Source organism: Arabidopsis lyrata (assembly GCF_000004255.2).
Source record: "Arabidopsis lyrata subsp. lyrata unplaced genomic scaffold ARALYscaffold_1, whole genome shotgun sequence".
Lineage (NCBI taxonomy): Eukaryota > Viridiplantae > Streptophyta > Magnoliopsida > Brassicales > Brassicaceae > Arabidopsis > Arabidopsis lyrata.
In genome coordinates this window covers 23,491,493-23,511,376 of record NW_003302555.1, presented here as the reverse complement: position 1 = coordinate 23,511,376, position 19,884 = coordinate 23,491,493, and the positions used below count along the sequence as shown (strand labels likewise).

The following is a 19,884-nucleotide window of genomic DNA, read 5'->3' as shown; positions in this document are numbered from 1 at the left end:
TGTCCGCCACACTATCTCCGTATACATCTCACAGTCAGCAAAGAACTACATCAATCTCGCACAGATTCACGCCTCAGAGAATTCAAAGTCATTTGATCAGATTGAGGTTGAGAGAGCGCTCAGGAAGAAGTATGCACGCAAGGACGAGGATTACGATTCAATGCTTGGAATTACCCGTGAAACCCCACCCGAGTTGATTCTTCCCGACAATGTCTTACCAGGTGGTAAACCCGTCGCCAAGGTTCCGAGTACTCAGTACTTCTAATTCCAGTATCAGGTTGTTTTTATGTGTTGAAATCATTTCAAGACAGGATTGATTCTCTGGAAGGTCAAGAGAGATATTATTTTGGTTTTCACTTTTCTTCCGAGCAAGCAGGAGATTTATCATCCTTGCTCAATAATGTACCGTTGCATTATGAAGTCATTTCTTCGAGGCACAATTGCAGAAAGAGAAACATAGTTGCATTAATCTTTCATTCTTTCTCTGTCGCTGTTTCTCCAATCATTCGAAATGGTATTTGTTTGATACATTCTTTAGGTTGGCGATTATTATGTGATAAATTTGACTTAAATAGGACTAAATATAAGCTAGTGTCACTCAATAACTTCTTGTCCCAAGCTGTTAAAATAAAAAAAAGCTGAGTAAAACCCACAATACTTGGAACAGACCAAAGAGCTAAACACAAGCAAGTTAATTTGAAAACCCAACTTTTAACGTATTCTCACTTGCTCAAATTTCCATTGGCGCAACATCTTGATCACCTGAACCACCTTGTTCCCCAGTTCCAGCAGCACCAGTAGCAGCCTCGGGTTCGGCCTCACCCTCACCAGCATCCTCCTCTTCCTCGGGAACCTTCTCAAACGTATCAATCACCTTTTGTATGCTTTCCTGGTCCAAGAAATGGAACGGTTCATCGACTCCTAGAACAGAAACAGTGCAGAGTGAGCTCTTCAGTGTTTCCCCTTGCAATGTTTCCCTTATGGCCATAATAGCATCTTTGATCAGATCTTCTCTCGATGATTCTTGGAAGCTCTCAAATCTGCGTTCCAGATAGGTTTTCGCAGCTTGTGAACGAGACCCGATAGCAAATGCTTGATATTCAAAGTAGTTTCCGCTCGGGCAGTTGTAGTAGAGGTGGGCTCCTGACTCGTCCAATCCACCTACCAGCAAACCAACACCATAAGGCCGTTTCCATGACCGTTGGGTACATACCTGCGCAAGGAGAAATATGAAAAGGATAAATACAAGACGAAGAAATGAATTCACCAATGAATGAAAATCAGAGTGTTGTTCAAACTACAAGACTGATATCATTACGAGGGTTCTTCCCAGAATAGAAAATGTCGATACAGCAGCTAACATAATGTTTGAAAGACATGACAATAAGTGGGATGTAGCAAGCAAAACCTTTAAAAGTTGTGAATACAACATCTAACATAGAACACTACGTTTAACACCAAAAGTAGTGAACATGTAACACAAAGTTCTACGGCAACTGTGAAACTACATCTTACTGAATAAATTATTCATTAGGCAAGTAAAGAAAGCGACGAGGACACACTTACAAGTAAGTAAACAAATGCAAAGTAATACAAGTCAAAACCACAAAACCAAAAAGAGATCACAAAGACATATATCCATTTCTAGAATGCAACTAAAACAACTCTCTTTATCAAGCAAAGAGAACAGACAGATGACAACACAGAAGCAACTAAAGAACCAAAATCAAAACATTATTATACAGTTCTATCACCAAAGTGGATACTTTTTAGGCATTCTCTGGTTATAGGTTAACTATTTCTAATCGGATTGAGCAACTAGCAAGAGAACTGGAAATGATTAACAACACAAGAAGCTCTAATTCCCAATCACAAAAACTTGGTTCTCAAACCAATATCACTACTTGCATAAACACATACACATTTTACTGACAAAATTGGTCACATTGCTGGCCACATTGCTAATAAAAACACAAACTTTACTCCAATTTCATAAAGCTTCAAACTTTCAGCTACTTCACACATCTTAAAGTTTAAGCCTTTAAGTGAATTCTAGGTCAAAATTCCAAAGCCAACCCAAATATCTCAATTTACCTGAGCTTTATCAGCAAGATGAACAACAAGACGACCAACAGGAAGAGGAGACTCATAAGTAAAAGAGTGATTAATAGACTCAGATCTCATATAACGAGACAGAACACGACCATCAGCAGTTAGACCCGCAATAGCAACACCAATATGATCATCGACTTTAAAGATCTTCCTTTGATGAGAAGAGAGCTCTGATTGTGCTTTGTTGACACAAGCGAGGACGACATGTGAGCGAGATCTAAGTCCGATTGCGGCTGAGCCTTGCTTCACAGCTTCCATGGCGTATTCGACTTGGAATAGTCGACCTGTTGGTGACCATGTAGTCACATCTGTGTCGTACTGGTTCCTGAACATCTTCTTGGCTTCGTCTTCTTCGTCAAAAGCTTTTCGTTTGCTTCAAGCTAGAGAGGATGGTCTCTCTTTGAGCTTAGAAGTAAAGTTAAATGGGCTTTATGAAACTTAATGGACTTATGGGTTTTAAGTTTTTAATATCCATCACCTTATATTATTATTTACACATTTTTCATTGAATATTTTAGTTTATAATACTTTCAATGAAAAATGTATAAATAATAATTTTTTGTTCATTATAAGTGATGATAATAAAAAGTAGTTGTAGTATATTACTAGATTTGAACCCGCAGTACACCGCGAGGCTATAATGTTTTTAAAAAAATCTAAATATAATTATTTTTGTTTATTAATAGAGAGTATAATATAATATTTCGACCTATTTTATAAATGTACCATCCATATATCTATATTAATAGTTTTGAGTATATATATTGTGTTTTAGGTTTAAATAGTATATCTATATATACACTTAAACGACATTTGGCTTTCTCCTTCTTCTTGCCTCAGTTTAGGAGAAATATTTTTCTTGCGGTACACCGCGGAACTATTATTTTTTAAAAAAGATTTTTCTTCCTTAAACTTCCAAATCTAGATTTTACCTTATTTTGCAAAATTTTAAGTTGTATTTGTTTTGTTAATATTGTTTATTTTGTTTAGTGTTTCTGATTTTATAATTCAATTTTTATTTTTAATTTTAGGATTTCGTCCATAGTATATTGTTTAATATTAATATTGATCTAAACCCGTTGCACCATATAACCCCGTCCCGTAAAATTAAACATTATTTGTTATTTTTTTGACTAATATTTTTATCCACTACGGGTCGCAGATTCATGCGGATAAGCCCGTAGAGAGTTGCGGGTTTGCGGGTCGACCCGCCAAAAGAGAAGCTATCTTTTGAAACCCTTTGTTTTGTTTAAAAGTTTTAAGAAAATATCCCTAAAAAATAATTTTAATTATATGAAAAAAAAGAAGTAGAAGAAATTGTAGTATCAACATTCCCGATTTTTACATCACTCGTTACAATTAATTTTTTTTTTAGCAGATAAAAATCAGAAGTTAACTAAGTCGAGATTTTTAAAAAGATTGTGTAGAGATTTTTGGTAAATTGTTGAGAACATATTTGATTCCAAAATCTTTACTTAAATAGATAAGGAAATATTTTGTAGAGACTTTTGCTAAATATATGAGAAATTAATTTCAATTAAAAATCTTTACTTAAATAAAACAAATCTAAATAATTAATGCTAATGGCATGTCATTGTAAATACTTCTCAACTTCAGGATTTATTTGCTAATTGTGATCCAAAAATGTATATATAGATTTCTAAGTTTAGAGAAAACTAACACTAGTACCACAATTCTCCAAATTATTTTCGTTTCTACCACTTTCTCTTTCTATTTTTCATTTATACCACATTAGGTATGTGTTAAGACTAAATTGTTTTTTCTTTTGTGTGCTCAAATTTTGGAAACAACTATATATAAAATTTGGGAACAACTGTATGTAAAATTCAGGGACAACTGGTAAATAACCGAATCCACAATTTCATCTTATTTTTGTATGTTAACTGGTTTTTGTCCCTCGATTTTAATTCATTGTCCTTTGGTTCTCCCAAATTCTAATTGCAGTTTTTCTATTGATGTTTATATTTCGTTTGATTATTGTTCTCGAATAGGTTTATTAAAATCATTCACCGATTTTTGAATTCGTCCATTCAATTTTGGTCTCAGATACTTGTCCCTAAATGTTGCACTTTAACTGATACGATCTGTCACATCAGCTGAGAGCAAAACCGTCTTTTTATACCACAATATCATATGAATGTGGTAGGAATGGAAAGAGATAATCAAATATGGTAGAAATGAAAATGTTTTGGTTGAAACTTGAAAGTGGTAGAGTTAACCAAATTTTCCTAAGTTTATAGCAATTAATTAATTAATAATTTAATATTTGTAGTTTCAATTGGTTTGGAATAAAATTTATTTAGAGGTAAGAGATTGATGTATAGATATCTAAAAGAAGTCACATGTTTTTAGATTGCTAATTTGAAATTTTTTGATAAAAATGTTGTGTTATTTGTTTGGAAACAAAGAGTATGTATATTATGGTTAAAAGAAGGTGATAAAATTACCAATTATTTTTCATGTTTATACTAAACAAGACAACAAAAAAAAGATAATGGTTTTTTTCTTTATTATATATTATGAAGGGAATGAGAAAATAGTCACTAAATTATTTTCATGATTCATTCAATTCAACAAAGTTTTCTGTAACTTTAACTGAATGTAAACCAATTATTTCTAATGAGATGAACTAATTTCTAGTAAAGGATATTCCGAATGAGGAGATTAAAATTGCATAATTTGCATTGCATCCGCATATATTTCTTGGAAAACGACATTATTTTATCAATGGTTTTAGCATATTAAACAACTTATTTAAAACAACTTGTTTAGAAATAATAAAACAACTTATTTAGTTTTGGGATGTTTAATTTCACACATTGTGATTTGTGATCTATAAAAGAGAGGAAGAGGTAGATCAAGCAATGGATCTAAAATTTCTACGATGTCTAGCAATATTCAATTTAAAATTCGTCTCTCATTTTTTATCTCCTCTATTCTCACTTTATTCATAGCTTTCTTCAATTTACTTCAAGAAAAAGCAAGCTTTATTTCATATGAATTAAAATCGTGACATTGTGACAACACTAGTACAAAACCCACTAAAACTAGGTATGTCATAGTCCTAAAACATCCACCTAATTAATCTGTTAATACACATTTCAAAGCAAATTAATAACATAGAGTTATCTTCTTTTTTAGGCATTAATATAAAGTTGAATTTGGCACAAAAAGATACGAAAAAGAAACGCATTAATATTTTTTTTAAAAGTATCTGACATAACCCCAAAATAAGAAGAATGCAACTTCTTTTTATCCCTCCAAATTCATTCTCAGGTACGTCGACGCCACCACCACCGACAGAATATTCCGATTTAACTCTAACCGAATATTCCCTCTCCCTCAATGGAAAACGACGTCAAGGAGAAGCTTGAAGAAGAAGAAGAAGAAGCTAACCGTCTTCTTCCTCCTCCTCATCCTCAATCTCTCCCTTCCTCCGATTCCGAATCCGAAGCCGCTTTCGAATCAAACGAAAAGATCCTAATCGTCGATTTCGAATCTCCGGACGATCCAACAACCGGAGACTCACCACCGCCATTCTCGTGGCGGAAACTATGGTTATTCACCGGTCCAGGTTTCTTAATGAGTATAGCGTTTTTGGATCCAGGGAATTTAGAAGGAGATCTACAAGCTGGTGCAATCGCTGGCTATTCTCTGTTATGGCTATTGATGTGGGCAACAGCTATGGGATTGTTGATTCAGATGTTATCAGCTAGAGTTGGTGTTGCTACTGGTCGTCATTTAGCTGAGCTTTGTCGTGATGAGTATCCTACTTGGGCTAGGTATGTGCTTTGGTCTATGGCGGAACTTGCTTTGATTGGTGCTGATATTCAAGAGGTTATTGGTAGTGCTATTGCTATTCAGATTCTTAGCCGTGGTGTCTTGCCTCTTTGGGCTGGTGTTGTTATTACGGCTTCCGATTGGTGAGTCTTTCGATATTCGAATCGCTCTTTAGAGATGTTGGATTTATAGAATGAGTAGAGACTTGGTTTATAGATCTATGATTCAATCTGAAATTGTAAAATTTGCTAAGATGATCTGAATTCGAACGAATTCGGATCATATTCAAACTCACAAATCAGTAGGTACTTGGTTTAGAGATCCATGATTCAATCTGAAATTGAGAAATTAGCTTTTCCTTTTGGCTCTTTTTCTTGAAAAACTTGGCTAAGATGATCCGAATTCGAAAGATTTTGGATCATCTTAGAGATATTGAGATTCAAATTCACAAAATCAGTAGAAAATTGGTTTAAAGATCTATGATTTAAGCTGAAATTAAGAAACTTGGTTCTTTTTTTTTTTGGCTTGAAAACTTGGCTAATGAATCTGTTGCAAACAGTTTTTTATTTTTGTTTCTAGAGAATTACGGTGTGAGGAAGTTAGAAGCTGTTTTTGCAGTTTTGATCGCAACTATGGGTTTGTCCTTTGCTTGGATGTTTGGTGAAACCAAGCCGAGTGGGAAAGAACTTATGATAGGTAAAGATTTCAGATTCTTTTTCTTCAATTTCGCTCTCTTTTGCTTTGATTTAAGTTGACTGTTTAAAAATCAAAGCTTTATGTTCACATGGATAGGTATTTTACTACCGAGACTTAGCTCAAAGACAATTAGGCAAGCAGTAGGTGTTGTTGGCTGTGTCATAATGCCTCACAATGTGTTTTTACATTCGGCTCTTGTACAATCGAGGAAAATCGATCCAAAGAGGAAATCCCGGGTTCAAGAGGCTCTTAATTACTATTTGATTGAGTCATCCGTAGCCCTTTTCATCTCCTTCATGATTAACCTGTTTGTGACTACTGTCTTTGCAAAGGGATTTTATGGAACTGAGAAAGCTAATAACATTGGCCTAGTTAATGCGGGTCAGTATCTTCAAGAAAAGTTTGGAGGTGGGCTTCTTCCGATCCTTTATATCTGGGGAATCGGGTTGTTAGCAGCCGGGCAGAGCAGTACAATAACTGGTACATATGCTGGACAGTTTATAATGGGCGGTTTTCTGAACCTCCGGCTTAAGAAATGGATGAGGGCAGTAATAACAAGAAGCTGTGCTATTGTGCCAACCATGATTGTGGCAATCGTGTTCAATACTTCTGAAGCTTCCTTGGATGTTTTGAATGAATGGCTCAATGTCCTTCAGTCTGTACAAATTCCTTTTGCTCTTCTCCCTCTTCTAACTTTGGTATCCAAAGAAGAAATTATGGGAGACTTCAAGATTGGTCCCATTCTCCAGGTTAATTTCATCTTCTTTTACTAAATGCTCTGAGTTTCTCACTTGTTTATGAGATAGGACTCAATAGGTGAATTAGTGTAGTCTATCAATTTATAGGTGCCTCGAGTTTATCCATTTCACAGTTTGTGCTTCAGTTAGTATTCATTTAGAATCGAAAGTCCTGAAATGGAACAGAGAAGCATGATGAGTGTTGAAGCTTTGTGAGTTGATTGGAATTATTTATTAATCTTGCAGAGAATAGCTTGGACTGTGGCTGCACTTGTAATGATCATCAATGGATATCTTCTGTTGGATTTCTTTGTATCAGAAGTCGACGGGTTTATGTTTGGAGTTACGGTCTGCGTCTGGACAACTGCTTATATCGCCTTTATAGTCTACCTCATTTCACACAGCAACTTTTTTCCTTCTCCTTGGTCTTCCTCTTCCATAGAACTTCCCAAAAGAGTGTCCGTCTCCGATAGCTAGCTGCACAAAAATAACTGCCCTCAGGCCTTGTTACATGTCAAGAAGATACGGTAAACAACTTCATCCTCTATAGTCTATATATTGGAAACACCAAAGCGTTGATAAGAGTTATTTAGCATAGCTTTTTTGTGAATGTTAACATCACAAATATGTAGTGGCAAAGTCTTTGTTGTACTTTTTTTTTGTTTTGTTAAGAGGATGTGCACATTCCAATATAATTGAAAGAGGCTTTTACATGATTACGTCATATAATAAAAGCAGAAAACAAATCAATTTAAGCTAATAACCATTGAAATAATGGCCAAGCAAAAGGAGAAGTTTCTTAACTAATGTTAGCAAAAAAAAAACTTCGAATACAAGTTAAAAGAGATTCTCAATACTAATCTGCCATTCTAATAACAGATTGAGATATATACAACCCAAAATTCAGGCAACTAACATTTCCAACACATAAGCTTTGAGCTTCTTTTACGCCATTCCTCTAACGGTAATATCTTCAAAGAAAGCAAGAGGCAGCTCCGGTGAAACAGGCATGGTCGCAACGCACTTGTACTGTACACCAAAAGAATCAGATATTAAACAATCTAGAATGTTGTTGTTGCAACATATTACAAGTTGAAGTTACATCATTGTATTGTTGAATTTACCTTATGTTGCTTGTATTTATTTCTAACAGCTTCTAGAGTGTTTCCTCTTCTGCTTAGATACAAGTCATGTATGATTCCCACACATACTTGTAGATCAGATGCTTTGTACTTTGTGTATTCTTCTAACATTTGATTCTGTTTTACAACACCAGCAGAGATTTAGAATATAAAGAACCTTTTCTGTTAAATAAACAGTCATGGTTCTTAATTTGCTTACCCAAGGATGTTGTTTTGGACGGATGATGAATCGGGCAAGAAAGACAGCAGAAGCAGCCAATAGAGATGGCAAATACTTCACACAGGTGTAATCTAACATACTCAATTCTGATAGATAGCAACAAAGGAACTCTATCTGCAATAGTGAGTCCTGAAAAGAAAGCATGGAAAAAAGAAAGAGATTTAACAATTGACACTATATAAGATGCAAATGTCACAGTTCAAACGTAGATCGGTTTTGAGCTTACATTGAAATCTTCTTGTGCAACCCGTGTAAACCGTCTGCACAAACCCGACATAAAAAGAGCAAAACAATGAAAATGAGGACAAGTGACTATCATAAACACACGATCATAAGTGATTATCAAAAAAATATGATCAAAAGCAAGTATAAGTACAAACACCAGATTGTTTCAGAGTCAAACCTTAGGAATGTTTTGATGGTTGGACTTCCTAGTTCAAACTGCAAAGCAAGAAGTATATCCGCCTCCATCGACACCACTTCTTGTTTTGTAAATGTATTATCCGTGATGTAACAAAAATCTTCCACTTTAGGAGGACCTATCTCTTCATATTTCCTACTTTTTTAAAAGCAAAATAAAGATTCCATTAGCCAACCGTCTAAAAATCTTCACACCAACACAACAATAAACAAAGAGGATCAAGATACTTACGACGCAATAAGCATCGCAGAAACTCCCACAAGCTGAAGCCTCTGCCTGTTAATAGGCTTCACAGACAAGAATCTATCCACATAGGAGACAGTGAGATAAAGCGTATCCGAGACAAGTTTATACTCCTCAGCAACCTCCACTAACCAATCCACCAAAACCGCTCTCATGTGAGGCGTTAAATCACTCTGAACCTTTTCAATATAATCCGGTAATGGTCTATGTTTCGGCTTCCCCTGAAAATTTCACCAATCCAAAAACAATCATCATTAGTCCCTAACTTCTCCCAAACATATAATAAGAGCAAACTATAATTGGAAAAATCTCAAATCCACAAGTTTTATCAAACCCATGATTGCAACTAGTCAATATCAAGATCAAACACAGTCCCAATGCCAAATTACCACAAAAATGGAGGAATCTACTAAAGATGTGTTTTTTACCTCCATTTCACGAAGATAAGAACAAATATCACTAGCAAAAGGCTCACACATCTGAGGATCAACAGATCTCGATTCAATATCTACGCTAGGTTCAGGAACCGCCACAGGAATCATCAAAGCCTTCTTCATCTGCTTCTTCGAGGTATTAACACTTGTTTTAGCCTTAAGGGCCTCTCTTTCTTGATTGGGTTTCACCGGAACAGCTACGACATTGGACATATTCGGAAGCTCTCCGAGCACAACTCTCTTTTTACTAACTGGGTTTTCGTCCACCGCCATAGACGACGCTTTTCGTTTCGCCGCCGCTCTCGTCATCCTCCCGCAGTTCTGATTCTCCGACATGGGTTTTTTCAATGGGAAAGAGAGATTTGAGGAAAGGGGTAATGTAGAAGGAAGGTAAGAGGAAATGGGTAGAGTAAAAGCGCCATTTTTGTTGGGGAAGTTTTTGGTGATTTTGAGATTTTAGGTCATGGCGCTTCTCTGGGTAAATTTCGATTTCGAATTTTTAGGGATTTGAGAGAGTTTCCAAAATTTGGGGCTTTTTTGCAGATTTCATTTCCACATTTATTTGGCGGCTGTTTTCTCTTTTTTACCCTTTTTTTTTTTGTCGGCTCTCTTTTTTACCCTTCAAAAAGTTTCACTCCTATATTTAGACAATCAGCATTGAAATCTTTTAATTAAAGAATAAAGGGAGAGTTACACTATGGGACACTTTCTACCGCTTTGTTTGCAAAAGACATACTTTCTGTGTTTTTATAAGTTTTTCTACTGTTGAACAAAATTTAATACTATTATACCCCTGAACTACATCGATTTTGCTAAGGAATTGAGTTGAGTCTAACTAATAGTCTTGTTATGTTGACCGTTAGATCTTAACAGATATTTGAGATCTAATGGTTAAAAATTCACAGAAATTCTGAAAATTACATGTTACTACGTTGACATACAAATATATATATTTAGCATAATTTTTGTTCTTTTTTTTTCTCCTTCCATGTGACTTTCTCTCTCTTTTTCTTTATCTCATTCTATCTTTATTATCATTTTAATTACTTAATATCATATATTTCGTCTATTTTTTTATACAATAGATTAAGATTTAAGTTTTCATACATTTTAAAATCTATTTTGCTATATTTTAGATGAAAAATTATATTACATATTATCCATTTTTTATTGAACATTTGTTTGTTATTAAATGGATGTCTAGATATACTTGAACAAACATACTACAACAACATTTCTAACTACCGATCATCCAAGCATATCCGCTAAACTTTGACCACATAGATGAATAAGAATAAAATTTCTCGGTGGATTATACATCTGCCAAACTCTGATCAAGTGTTTGTTGTTCATATTTTACTATTATACATGTTTTTTAGTTTATCTGACCATCCAACACTGAACACATGGTTAAAATTAATATACTCAAGCATTTCTATACAAAGCTTGAAGAAAGAGAAGAACATGACAAGTAAAGTATCCATCAAAGATTGTATATATGGATGATGGCAAGTATGTTGACTAACTCGGTGTTATTAACTTTCATAAGTACTACGATGAACTAGTGCTTATGGTAAAATGGACAAGTGTTTATGGCCGAATCCAAATGGATGATCTGAAAGAGTTTAGAGAACCTTAAATCCATTATGGTGTTGCTGGTTGTGATGGTGTCCCAAGCCTGCAACAAGTCTTGATGATTTTCAATTAGCCGACAATACATATGGTCTTCACCAAACACATACAATTACCCAATTTATAATAGACATTGCTTCTCTTGTTTGTCCAAGAATCAAGAACAACCTTTTTAAATAAATTAGAAACTTTTGAGTTTTTACATGTCAAAAAACATAATTATTGTGAACATATTAGATAATGGATATGAACGAAAGAATAGTTAAAAGAAATAATACATAACGCACCCATATGGTAGACATAACGTATCCATATGGAACTGACCAATCTTATCATATGCCCATTTAAAGCTTACCAATCCAATTCAAACGTATGGACACAAGTTTATACATGAAAAATAATCGCCAATTTAAATTTACATCGTTCATTTTTTTTGACCATTTATTCTCTTCTGTATGTCCTATTATTATATATCTGCCAAACTCTGATCGAGTGTTTGTTGTAACAACACCAATCACGTCGTGGTGTGTAAGTAACTTCGTTTAAATGAATAACACTAAACCCTTACATCTACCTTATAAATCCAAACCGATATGCTATTTTAAAAAAATTTATAACACTAAACCCTAACTCCTACCTTATAAACCCAAACTAATATGTAAATTTGTTTAAATTTATAACACTAAACTCTAACTCCCTTCCCTAAAACCATCACCCATCAATACAATAATAACACCTTGTTTCTCTCCAGGATTGACACCTCAGATTTTTCAGATGTTCTCAGCTTGACAAATCAGTAAAAATCAGCACTTCAATATTCCACGTCACCTTGGAGACCCAGAATCCCTAGCCGCTCTAGAAAACAAAAAGCTTTCAACTTGTTTCTCGAATCGGTGGTTTCTCAAATCGAAGATTAAAGATGATGAAGAAGAAGAATTCGATCACATGACATTGATCGAGAACACACTTAGTTCTATATGTAATTTCTCCAACGACATCATCTCTGGCAAGGTTAGTATTCGATCCCATCATGTTTGGTATTTTGATCATTTGGTTGGCTTCAATCAATAACATTTCTGATCTTGGAAAAATAGTTCTTTGGAGGTGTCTCACATTTTGATTCTTTTTTGCTTGCTATCCTGACTCAATTTTGTTTCACGAAGATAAGAACAAATATCACTAGCAAAAGGCTCACACATCTGAGGATCAACAGATCTCGATTCAATATCTACGCTAGGTTCAGGAACCGCCACAGGAATCATCAAAGCCTTCTTCATCTGCTTCTTCGAGGTATTAACACTTGTTTTAGCCTTAAGGGCCTCTCTTTCTTGATTGGGTTTCACCGGAACAGCTACGACATTGGACATATTCGGAAGCTCTCCGAGCACAACTCTCTTTTTACTAACTGGGTTTTCGTCCACCGCCATAGACGACGCTTTTCGTTTCGCCGCCGCTCTCGTCATCCTCCCGCAGTTCTGATTCTCCGACATGGGTTTTTTCAATGGGAAAGAGAGATTTGAGGAAAGGGGTAATGTAGAAGGAAGGTAAGAGGAAATGGGTAGAGTAAAAGCGCCATTTTTGTTGGGGAAGTTTTTGGTGATTTTGAGATTTTAGGTCATGGCGCTTCTCTGGGTAAATTTCGATTTCGAATTTTTAGGGATTTGAGAGAGTTTCCAAAATTTGGGGCTTTTTTGCAGATTTCATTTCCACATTTATTTGGCGGCTGTTTTCTCTTTTTTACCCTTTTTTTTTTTGTCGGCTCTCTTTTTTACCCTTCAAAAAGTTTCACTCCTATATTTAGACAATCAGCATTGAAATCTTTTAATTAAAGAATAAAGGGAGAGTTACACTATGGGACACTTTCTACCGCTTTGTTTGCAAAAGACATACTTTCTGTGTTTTTATAAGTTTTTCTACTGTTGAACAAAATTTAATACTATTATACCCCTGAACTACATCGATTTTGCTAAGGAATTGAGTTGAGTCTAACTAATAGTCTTGTTATGTTGACCGTTAGATCTTAACAGATATTTGAGATCTAATGGTTAAAAATTCACAGAAATTCTGAAAATTACATGTTACTACGTTGACATACAAATATATATATTTAGCATAATTTTTGTTCTTTTTTTTTCTCCTTCCATGTGACTTTCTCTCTCTTTTTCTTTATCTCATTCTATCTTTATTATCATTTTAATTACTTAATATCATATATTTCGTCTATTTTTTTATACAATAGATTAAGATTTAAGTTTTCATACATTTTAAAATCTATTTTGCTATATTTTAGATGAAAAATTATATTACATATTATCCATTTTTTATTGAACATTTGTTTGTTATTAAATGGATGTCTAGATATACTTGAACAAACATACTACAACAACATTTCTAACTACCGATCATCCAAGCATATCCGCTAAACTTTGACCACATAGATGAATAAGAATAAAATTTCTCGGTGGATTATACATCTGCCAAACTCTGATCAAGTGTTTGTTGTTCATATTTTACTATTATACATGTTTTTTAGTTTATCTGACCATCCAACACTGAACACATGGTTAAAATTAATATACTCAAGCATTTCTATACAAAGCTTGAAGAAAGAGAAGAACATGACAAGTAAAGTATCCATCAAAGATTGTATGTATGGATGATGGCAAGTATGTTGACTAACTCGGTGTTATTAACTTTCATAAGTACTACGATGAACTAGTGCTTATGGTAAAATGGACAAGTGTTTATGGCCGAATCCAAATGGATGATCTGAAAGAGTTTAGAGAACCTTAAATCCATTATGGTGTTGCTGGTTGTGATGGTGTCCCAAGCCTGCAACAAGTCTTGATGATTTTCAATTAGCCGACAATACATATGGTCTTCACCAAACACATACAATTACCCAATTTATAATAGACATTGCTTCTCTTGTTTGTCCAAGAATCAAGAACAACCTTTTTAAATAAATTAGAAACTTTTGAGTTTTTACATGTCAAAAAACATAATTATTGTGAACATATTAGATAATGGATATGAACGAAAGAATAGTTAAAAGAAATAATACATAACGCACCCATATGGTAGACATAACGTATCCATATGGAACTGACCAATCTTATCATATGCCCATTTAAAGCTTACCAATCCAATTCAAACGTATGGACACAAGTTTATACATGAAAAATAATCGCCAATTTAAATTTACATCGTTCATTTTTTTTGACCATTTATTCTCTTCTGTATGTCCTATTATTATATATCTGCCAAACTCTGATCGAGTGTTTGTTGTAACAACACCAATCACGTCGTGGTGTGTAAGTAACTTCGTTTAAATGAATAACACTAAACCCTTACATCTACCTTATAAATCCAAACCGATATGCTATTTTAAAAAAATTTATAACACTAAACCCTAACTCCTACCTTATAAACCCAAACTAATATGTAAATTTGTTTAAATTTATAACACTAAACTCTAACTCCCTTCCCTAAAACCATCACCCATCAATACAATAATAACACCTTGTTTCTCTCCAGGATTGACACCTCAGATTTTTCAGATGTTCTCAGCTTGACAAATCAGTAAAAATCAGCACTTCAATATTCCACGTCACCTTGGAGACCCAGAATCCCTAGCCGCTCTAGAAAACAAAAAGCTTTCAACTTGTTTCTCGAATCGGTGGTTTCTCAAATCGAAGATTAAAGATGATGAAGAAGAAGAATTCGATCACATGACATTGATCGAGAACACACTTAGTTCTATATGTAATTTCTCCAACGACATCATCTCTGGCAAGGTTAGTATTCGATCCCATCATGTTTGGTATTTTGATCATTTGGTTGGCTTCAATCAATAACATTTCTGATCTTGGAAAAATAGTTCTTTGGAGGTGTCTCACATTTTGATTCTTTTTTGCTTGCTATCCTGACTCAATTTTGTTTATACATTGCATTGCAGATAAAGCCACCATCTTCTCCTGAGTGAGTGTCATTTTACTCGGATACTTTCTGTAGGCATCCTCCGTTGAAGGTATCTCACACTATTCTAATTTCACTTCGTGAACATACGTTTTGTTGCAAGTTTCGCTGTCTTCAATAGGATTCATCTTCTTTGTTAAGGTTTTGGAATCTCACCGTCTTTACAATGCTTGCTTGCTTAATATCTGTTTCTTCCAATGAGGAGCAGGTATGGCTCTTCAGACATGCTAAACACTCTCTAATAAGTTTCAAAAATGTTTCATTCATGTGTTCAAGGTTTCATTTATATGTAAGGCCTGATTTAATCCATAGAAAAAGTCTATCGCTTAGTGCTATATCCATTGTGTTTGCAGGCTGGAACTTGTTATTTTTTCTTTGCGGTGTATTCCGAGGAAAAAGGGAGAGACGTCAAGTGTTTGATGATGACGTAAATTTCTTGGCATAAGTGAAATCTGGAAATTTGAGATCAGATTATGGAAATGCCTATTTCATCACAGGTATTTGACTCTCTGTTCTTCATTACCTCGGAATGGGATTCTAAGAGTACAAGAACTATAAAGTGAAATTGTTCCTCTATTTTGGCAGAGATTCATTATAGCTAAACTCATAAAGCTTTCCCATTATTCAAACTAAGCTCATACACTAACTGTTTGAACTTGAATGCTTAGCAATCTTCACTTCTGCTTTTACTCGGATGATTGCATCTTCGAGGACCTGACTTATCAGCTTTGAAGGTGAGGAATTACAGAATCCTATTATGAACTTCTTAAGTTGTCTCTGTTATTTCAGTTACTGCTCAATAGAATGACAAGTGTATCTGCTTTAATTAAATGACGAACAATCTGATATGTGAGTAGATTAGCTATCAAATCCTAAATCTAGATATGAGGATAAAGTAGTCTATTTTGAATTTTCTCCTTTGTAGGTACAGAGTTGTACTAACATGACTTGAGGTTACGGGTTCGGTGGTTTCTGTTCCACAAAGATGCATCATCCATTGTACTGCAAAATATTGAGAAGGATTGAGAAAGTTTCAGAAGAACATCACAATGGAAGAGTGAAGGTGATGAGAGAGAGCCATGGAATCTCCATTTTGTTTTATAGGCAAATGTTTTCTCAGGGTGTATGCAAGTATATTAGCTTCATGTGTACTATGGTTCTTTTGAGTAATAATAATATTCATCAAGTAAAACGATTAAATTTTTTCATTGTTCCGAATACATCATGGTACATTATCTATTTTACCAAAAAAAAAAAAAAAATGGTACATAATCTATATTTTATGTTAGTGTAAGTATAACCATGAAGTAATTCTCTACGATGAAAACCTATATCATCATCTTTTACCTCATCTACTTACATAACTTTAGTTATAAACTAATACTGTAAGTAACTATAATACTATAAATGCTTAACGCAAATATTATCATTCTATTGGGTTATAATCATCATATAAACGTGATATTATGGTGAAGTTTTAACAAAACGTAGTTCTTACCATCGTTAAAAATCTATTAATACAATATATCTTCTTCAAGTTTTTGATTTACGTTCAAACTCCATGTTCTTATATGACTAAATTATATTGCAATCAATCATCTAATGTTAGAGTTCAAAGAAAAATAAATTTCATTTTGCGGTTAAATTATATTAGAATTAATATGACAGATTTTAGTTGTAAATAATTTACCAATTCTCTTATACTTTCTACTATGAATATTTATAAGTACTTTACGTAATTCACTCTTTTAAAAACACGCACAATATTAAAATCAACATCAAAATACTACATGTGAAATAATATTCTCCCGCGGTAGACCGCGGGTCCCAATCCTAGTAAACCCTAAAACACTTAACTAAAACCTAAACACTAAACACTTAACCATTAACATAATCTATCCACATGGAAGTGACCATAAGAGTAGGGAAATATTCAGTCAAATTAACACTAAAATGGGACATAAAAAACTGTCCATATGAAACTTACGATGGGAGTAAGTTCCCACTACCATTCTTGTTCTATGTGTTCGAAAAAAGAAAGAAAGTGATTGGTACCACTTGGTCTATGAAAATGACATTTACTTCGAACTTATTGTTGTCGTCCACAAAACCATGTCCAGATGATATAATCTATACGAATAAATATTTGACCAAAATTTAAAATAACGATTATACAATTATTATCTTTCAAATACCAACACCATAATTGCTTCCGTCTCTTAGTTCTCAACTCAAGAAAAAAAAAGATGATTGTCGAACTAAAGCACTGCTTACCAAGGAAGTAGTTGAACCGCCACAAGAATTGGTTTCTCGGGTTAACTACTTCAAAATTATTAAGATCCAATAGTGATGTAGTTTTCTTTGCCCCAACTAATTTCTTATTGAATAATTCTAGTTTGTAGTTGATGGCTACTCTACTATTTGTTTTTTTTTTGTCAAAACTATTTCAAATGAAAACAAGAAAATATAAATATATCACCATGAAGTTTTTCAATATAAGCCGAACACATGTTCAAAAACAAATGAACTACGTAGATAGGTCTATGGTCACTAGAAAACTAATCATCGTAATCATGTTCACATGGATAGCTATGAGAATAAATCCAAGATTGATACACGAGTCCATAAACTCCAGTTCATATGTTCATGAAATTAAGTCTATATATATATGGTCATGGTAATTTTGTACCATAAAATCCAGTTCATATGTTCGAGAAATAAAATTCTATCCACAAGGTCATGTATATATGATTTCCTAGAATATTACACAAAATATAGTTTTGACCATCTATAGAAATATCATTAATGAACTAATATCTTCAATAAAAATTGACTTGATCGCCATCACCATCTCCCACATAACATAGCTTTCGAGATCAACCGTTGCTGGAATCAGCTCCAAACATACTTCATTGTCGAAAGAGCTATCATTGTTGTCGTTAAAGCAAGTGCATCGATTTTGCGATGACTGGTCACCAACCATAGACACATATATTAGCTGCTCACGAACATCATCACTCTGAGAAGCCAAGAGTTGAACAAAAATCGGAACAGCACCATGTTCAATGACCACCTTTGTGTTCTCTGAAGTCCCAGAAGCAATGTTCGTCAATGCCCAAACAGCCTCAAACTGAAGCCACACACATACACACAAAGTATTTGAAGTATCAGACGATAGTTCTAACAAATGCAAGTTATTAATTATGTAACAGAACATAAAGGATCCACCAAACCTGAAGCTGTGGATAATCCTCTCTCGTGAGAAATTCCACAAACCGAGGCACAACACCAGCTTGAATCACCTCTTCAATCGGAGGATTACGCTCTGCCAAAGTTCAAAAACCACAGATTCATTTCAAGAAATTCCCAAATCGAAAGCAAACTTAAAAAAACACAAATAAAAAAATTACCAATAGAAAGCAACTTCCGGAACTGAGTAGTTGCTTCAAGCTGTAAACTTCTATCATCTGACCAAACACCACCAACCATTGAAGGCAAACTCTCCAACTTGCCAAAACCAAAATCAAAATCGATCTAATTAGCTCCAAATCAGAGAACACAACACAAACCCTAGAATCAGTTCCAGATCCCTACTAATTTACCTTCTTCTCAACAGTTGATGAAGCAGGAACAGAAGAATGAGAGAATTGAGGTAGCTGATTAGCTTGAAGACCTTCAGGACGCTTCTAAAAGTAAGCTTTCTTCACGCTTACTTTTCTCAACCATGTTGTCCTCTCTCCTCCGTCTTCCTTCTTCTGCATCCACCGCTACTTTGTAGCGGTTCCGACGAACCTCAGTTGAAGCGTCGGCGGCGGAGGAGGAGGAAGAGCACGGTGGAAGCGCCGCCGTCGTAGAGGAAGGTTTGGGACTTCTCCGTGTGAGAGATTGAAAGATGGATTTGATTATCAGATTGGGGCTAGAGATGAATGAGAACAGTTTGCGGAGATTGATGAGAGAATTGGAGAGAGAAGTGAGAGAGAGTCTGAAAACATGAAAAAGGGACTGTGAGAGCCGTTGAAAGAAGCTTCGTCGATGGTATTAATTGTTTCAACAAAAAAAGGGTATTTTAGACTTTAATACAGAGAGAAAACTTGTTGAAGATGAAAGTGTGCCATAGTGAAGTGGAAGTTGAGAATGTGTGGCAAAGCGTAAATATCTCAAGAATAAAGATGCAAAAAAATTTTGGTTTTGGTTAAGATTCGGATTTAAGTGAGATACTTTTTAAAATTTTAAAGAAATTTCGGTTTTAAATTAATTTTTTTTTACTTTTCGGTTTAGTTTTGGATCGGATAATATATATGATAAAAAGAAAAATTACATATGAAATTTATCTTTAAAAATGGTTCGGCTAATACGGATAGAGTATAGATAATTTAGATATATAAAATCTATTCAGATATTAAAGATCATTTTTGTGTTCGGGTCTTTTCTGTAACAACAAATAATTTTAGATATTTTGGTGTTTCAT

General features: G+C 34.4%; 6 protein-coding genes and 1 long non-coding RNA gene across 11 annotated transcripts in view; 3 read left to right on the top strand and 4 right to left on the bottom strand.

The window, feature by feature from the left end:
* The window catches only part of LOC9327404 (gamma carbonic anhydrase 2, mitochondrial), a 2,252-nt gene extending 1,773 nt beyond the window's left edge, over positions 1 to 479 (top strand). Inside the window, exon 5 of the mRNA XM_021010504.1 lies at positions 8 to 479. Coding sequence (XP_020866163.1) covers positions 8 to 265 — 258 coding nt within the window. The 3' untranslated portion in view covers positions 266 to 479. The remainder of the gene's footprint in view (positions 1 to 7) is intronic.
* LOC9330097 (proteasome subunit alpha type-1-B) lies at positions 458 to 2,529 on the bottom strand. Its single transcript, XM_021012573.1, has 2 exons — positions 2,095 to 2,529; positions 458 to 1,213 (listed from the first exon to the last, which is right to left on the bottom strand). The coding sequence occupies exons 1-2, from the start codon at positions 2,443 to 2,445 to the stop codon at positions 731 to 733; spliced, it is 834 nt and encodes a 277-aa protein (XP_020868232.1). The 5' UTR covers positions 2,446 to 2,529; the 3' UTR covers positions 458 to 730.
* Positions 2,530 to 5,282: 2,753 nt separating this feature from the next.
* LOC9327403 (metal transporter Nramp2) lies at positions 5,283 to 8,062 on the top strand. 2 transcript variants are annotated; one of them, XM_021011725.1, is made up of 5 exons: positions 5,371 to 5,915; positions 5,998 to 6,056; positions 6,532 to 6,609; positions 6,706 to 7,358; positions 7,593 to 8,062. In XM_021011725.1, exons 1-5 carry the CDS (start codon positions 5,479 to 5,481, stop codon positions 7,821 to 7,823), a joined length of 1,458 nt encoding a protein of 485 aa, XP_020867384.1. In that variant the 5' UTR covers positions 5,371 to 5,478; the 3' UTR covers positions 7,824 to 8,062. The 2 variants fall into 2 exon arrangements, with proteins under 2 accessions (XP_002894035.1, XP_020867384.1); XM_002893989.2 differs by having other exon boundaries at positions 5,283 to 6,056; positions 6,473 to 6,609.
* A 10-nt stretch (positions 8,063 to 8,072) lies between these two features.
* LOC9327402 (cyclin-A3-4) lies at positions 8,073 to 10,478 on the bottom strand. Of its 2 annotated transcripts, none has more exons than XM_021011726.1 (7): positions 9,801 to 10,478; positions 9,361 to 9,593; positions 9,112 to 9,267; positions 8,935 to 8,968; positions 8,688 to 8,837; positions 8,471 to 8,605; positions 8,073 to 8,375 (listed from the first exon to the last, which is right to left on the bottom strand). In XM_021011726.1, the coding sequence occupies exons 1-7, from the start codon at positions 10,140 to 10,142 to the stop codon at positions 8,292 to 8,294; spliced, it is 1,134 nt and encodes a 377-aa protein (XP_020867385.1). In that variant the 5' UTR covers positions 10,143 to 10,478; the 3' UTR covers positions 8,073 to 8,291. The 2 variants fall into 2 exon arrangements, with proteins under 2 accessions (XP_020867385.1, XP_020867386.1); XM_021011727.1 differs by having other exon boundaries at positions 8,095 to 8,375; positions 9,112 to 9,264; positions 9,801 to 10,476.
* Positions 10,479 to 12,473: 1,995 nt separating this feature from the next.
* Positions 12,474 to 13,298, bottom strand: LOC110224760 (cyclin-A3-4-like). Its single transcript, XM_021011728.1, has one exon. It carries the CDS (start codon positions 12,926 to 12,928, stop codon positions 12,548 to 12,550), a length of 381 nt encoding a protein of 126 aa, XP_020867387.1. The 5' UTR covers positions 12,929 to 13,298; the 3' UTR covers positions 12,474 to 12,547.
* Positions 13,299 to 13,826: 528 nt separating this feature from the next.
* On the top strand, positions 13,827 to 16,619 carry LOC110224761. 3 transcript variants are annotated; one of them, XR_002329265.1, is made up of 6 exons: positions 13,831 to 15,235; positions 15,397 to 15,468; positions 15,558 to 15,624; positions 15,770 to 15,913; positions 16,002 to 16,150; positions 16,342 to 16,619. It is a non-coding gene; the product is annotated as an uncharacterized LOC110224761 (long non-coding RNA). The 3 variants fall into 3 exon arrangements; XR_002329266.1 differs by having other exon boundaries at positions 14,077 to 15,235; positions 16,085 to 16,150; XR_002329264.1 differs by having other exon boundaries at positions 13,827 to 15,235; positions 15,770 to 16,150.
* Positions 16,620 to 18,002: 1,383 nt separating this feature from the next.
* LOC9327401 (importin subunit alpha-2) lies at positions 18,003 to 19,570 on the bottom strand. The gene is made up of 4 exons (XM_021011111.1): positions 19,019 to 19,570; positions 18,827 to 18,923; positions 18,650 to 18,741; positions 18,003 to 18,546 (listed from the first exon to the last, which is right to left on the bottom strand). Exons 2-4 carry the CDS (start codon positions 18,903 to 18,905, stop codon positions 18,205 to 18,207), a joined length of 513 nt encoding a protein of 170 aa, XP_020866770.1. The 5' UTR covers positions 18,906 to 18,923; positions 19,019 to 19,570; the 3' UTR covers positions 18,003 to 18,204.
* Positions 19,571 to 19,884: the final 314 nt, after the last annotated feature.

What these genes read in the sequence shown, in the direction of transcription:
- LOC9330097 (XM_021012573.1), bottom strand. Translation starts at nt 2,445, where the DNA reads ATGTTCAGGAACCAGTACGACACAGATGTGACTACATGGTCACCAACA. An exon ending in ATCTTGCTGATAAAGCTCAG is followed by an intron (nt 1,214 to 2,094) that starts GTAAATTGAGAT and finishes CTCCTTGCGCAG; the next exon opens with GTATGTACCCAACGGTCATG.
- LOC9327403 (XM_002893989.2), top strand. Translation starts at nt 5,479, where the DNA reads ATGGAAAACGACGTCAAGGAGAAGCTTGAAGAAGAAGAAGAAGAAGCT. An exon ending in TGGGAAAGAACTTATGATAG is followed by an intron (nt 6,610 to 6,705) that starts GTAAAGATTTCA and finishes TCACATGGATAG; the next exon opens with GTATTTTACTACCGAGACTT. An exon ending in AGATTGGTCCCATTCTCCAG is followed by an intron (nt 7,359 to 7,592) that starts GTTAATTTCATC and finishes TTAATCTTGCAG; the next exon opens with AGAATAGCTTGGACTGTGGC.
- LOC9327402 (XM_021011726.1), bottom strand. Translation starts at nt 10,142, where the DNA reads ATGTCGGAGAATCAGAACTGCGGGAGGATGACGAGAGCGGCGGCGAAA. An exon ending in TCTGCGATGCTTATTGCGTC is followed by an intron (nt 9,268 to 9,360) that starts GTAAGTATCTTG and finishes CTTTTAAAAAAG; the next exon opens with TAGGAAATATGAAGAGATAG. An exon ending in TTGCACAAGAAGATTTCAAT is followed by an intron (nt 8,838 to 8,934) that starts GTAAGCTCAAAA and finishes CTTTCTTTTCAG; the next exon opens with GACTCACTATTGCAGATAGA.
- LOC110224760 (XM_021011728.1), bottom strand. Translation starts at nt 12,928, where the DNA reads ATGTCGGAGAATCAGAACTGCGGGAGGATGACGAGAGCGGCGGCGAAA.
- LOC9327401 (XM_021011111.1), bottom strand. Translation starts at nt 18,905, where the DNA reads ATGGTTGGTGGTGTTTGGTCAGATGATAGAAGTTTACAGCTTGAAGCA. An exon ending in CCGGAAGTTGCTTTCTATTG is followed by an intron (nt 18,742 to 18,826) that starts GTAATTTTTTTA and finishes GAACTTTGGCAG; the next exon opens with AGCGTAATCCTCCGATTGAA. An exon ending in AGGATTATCCACAGCTTCAG is followed by an intron (nt 18,547 to 18,649) that starts GTTTGGTGGATC and finishes GTGTGGCTTCAG; the next exon opens with TTTGAGGCTGTTTGGGCATT.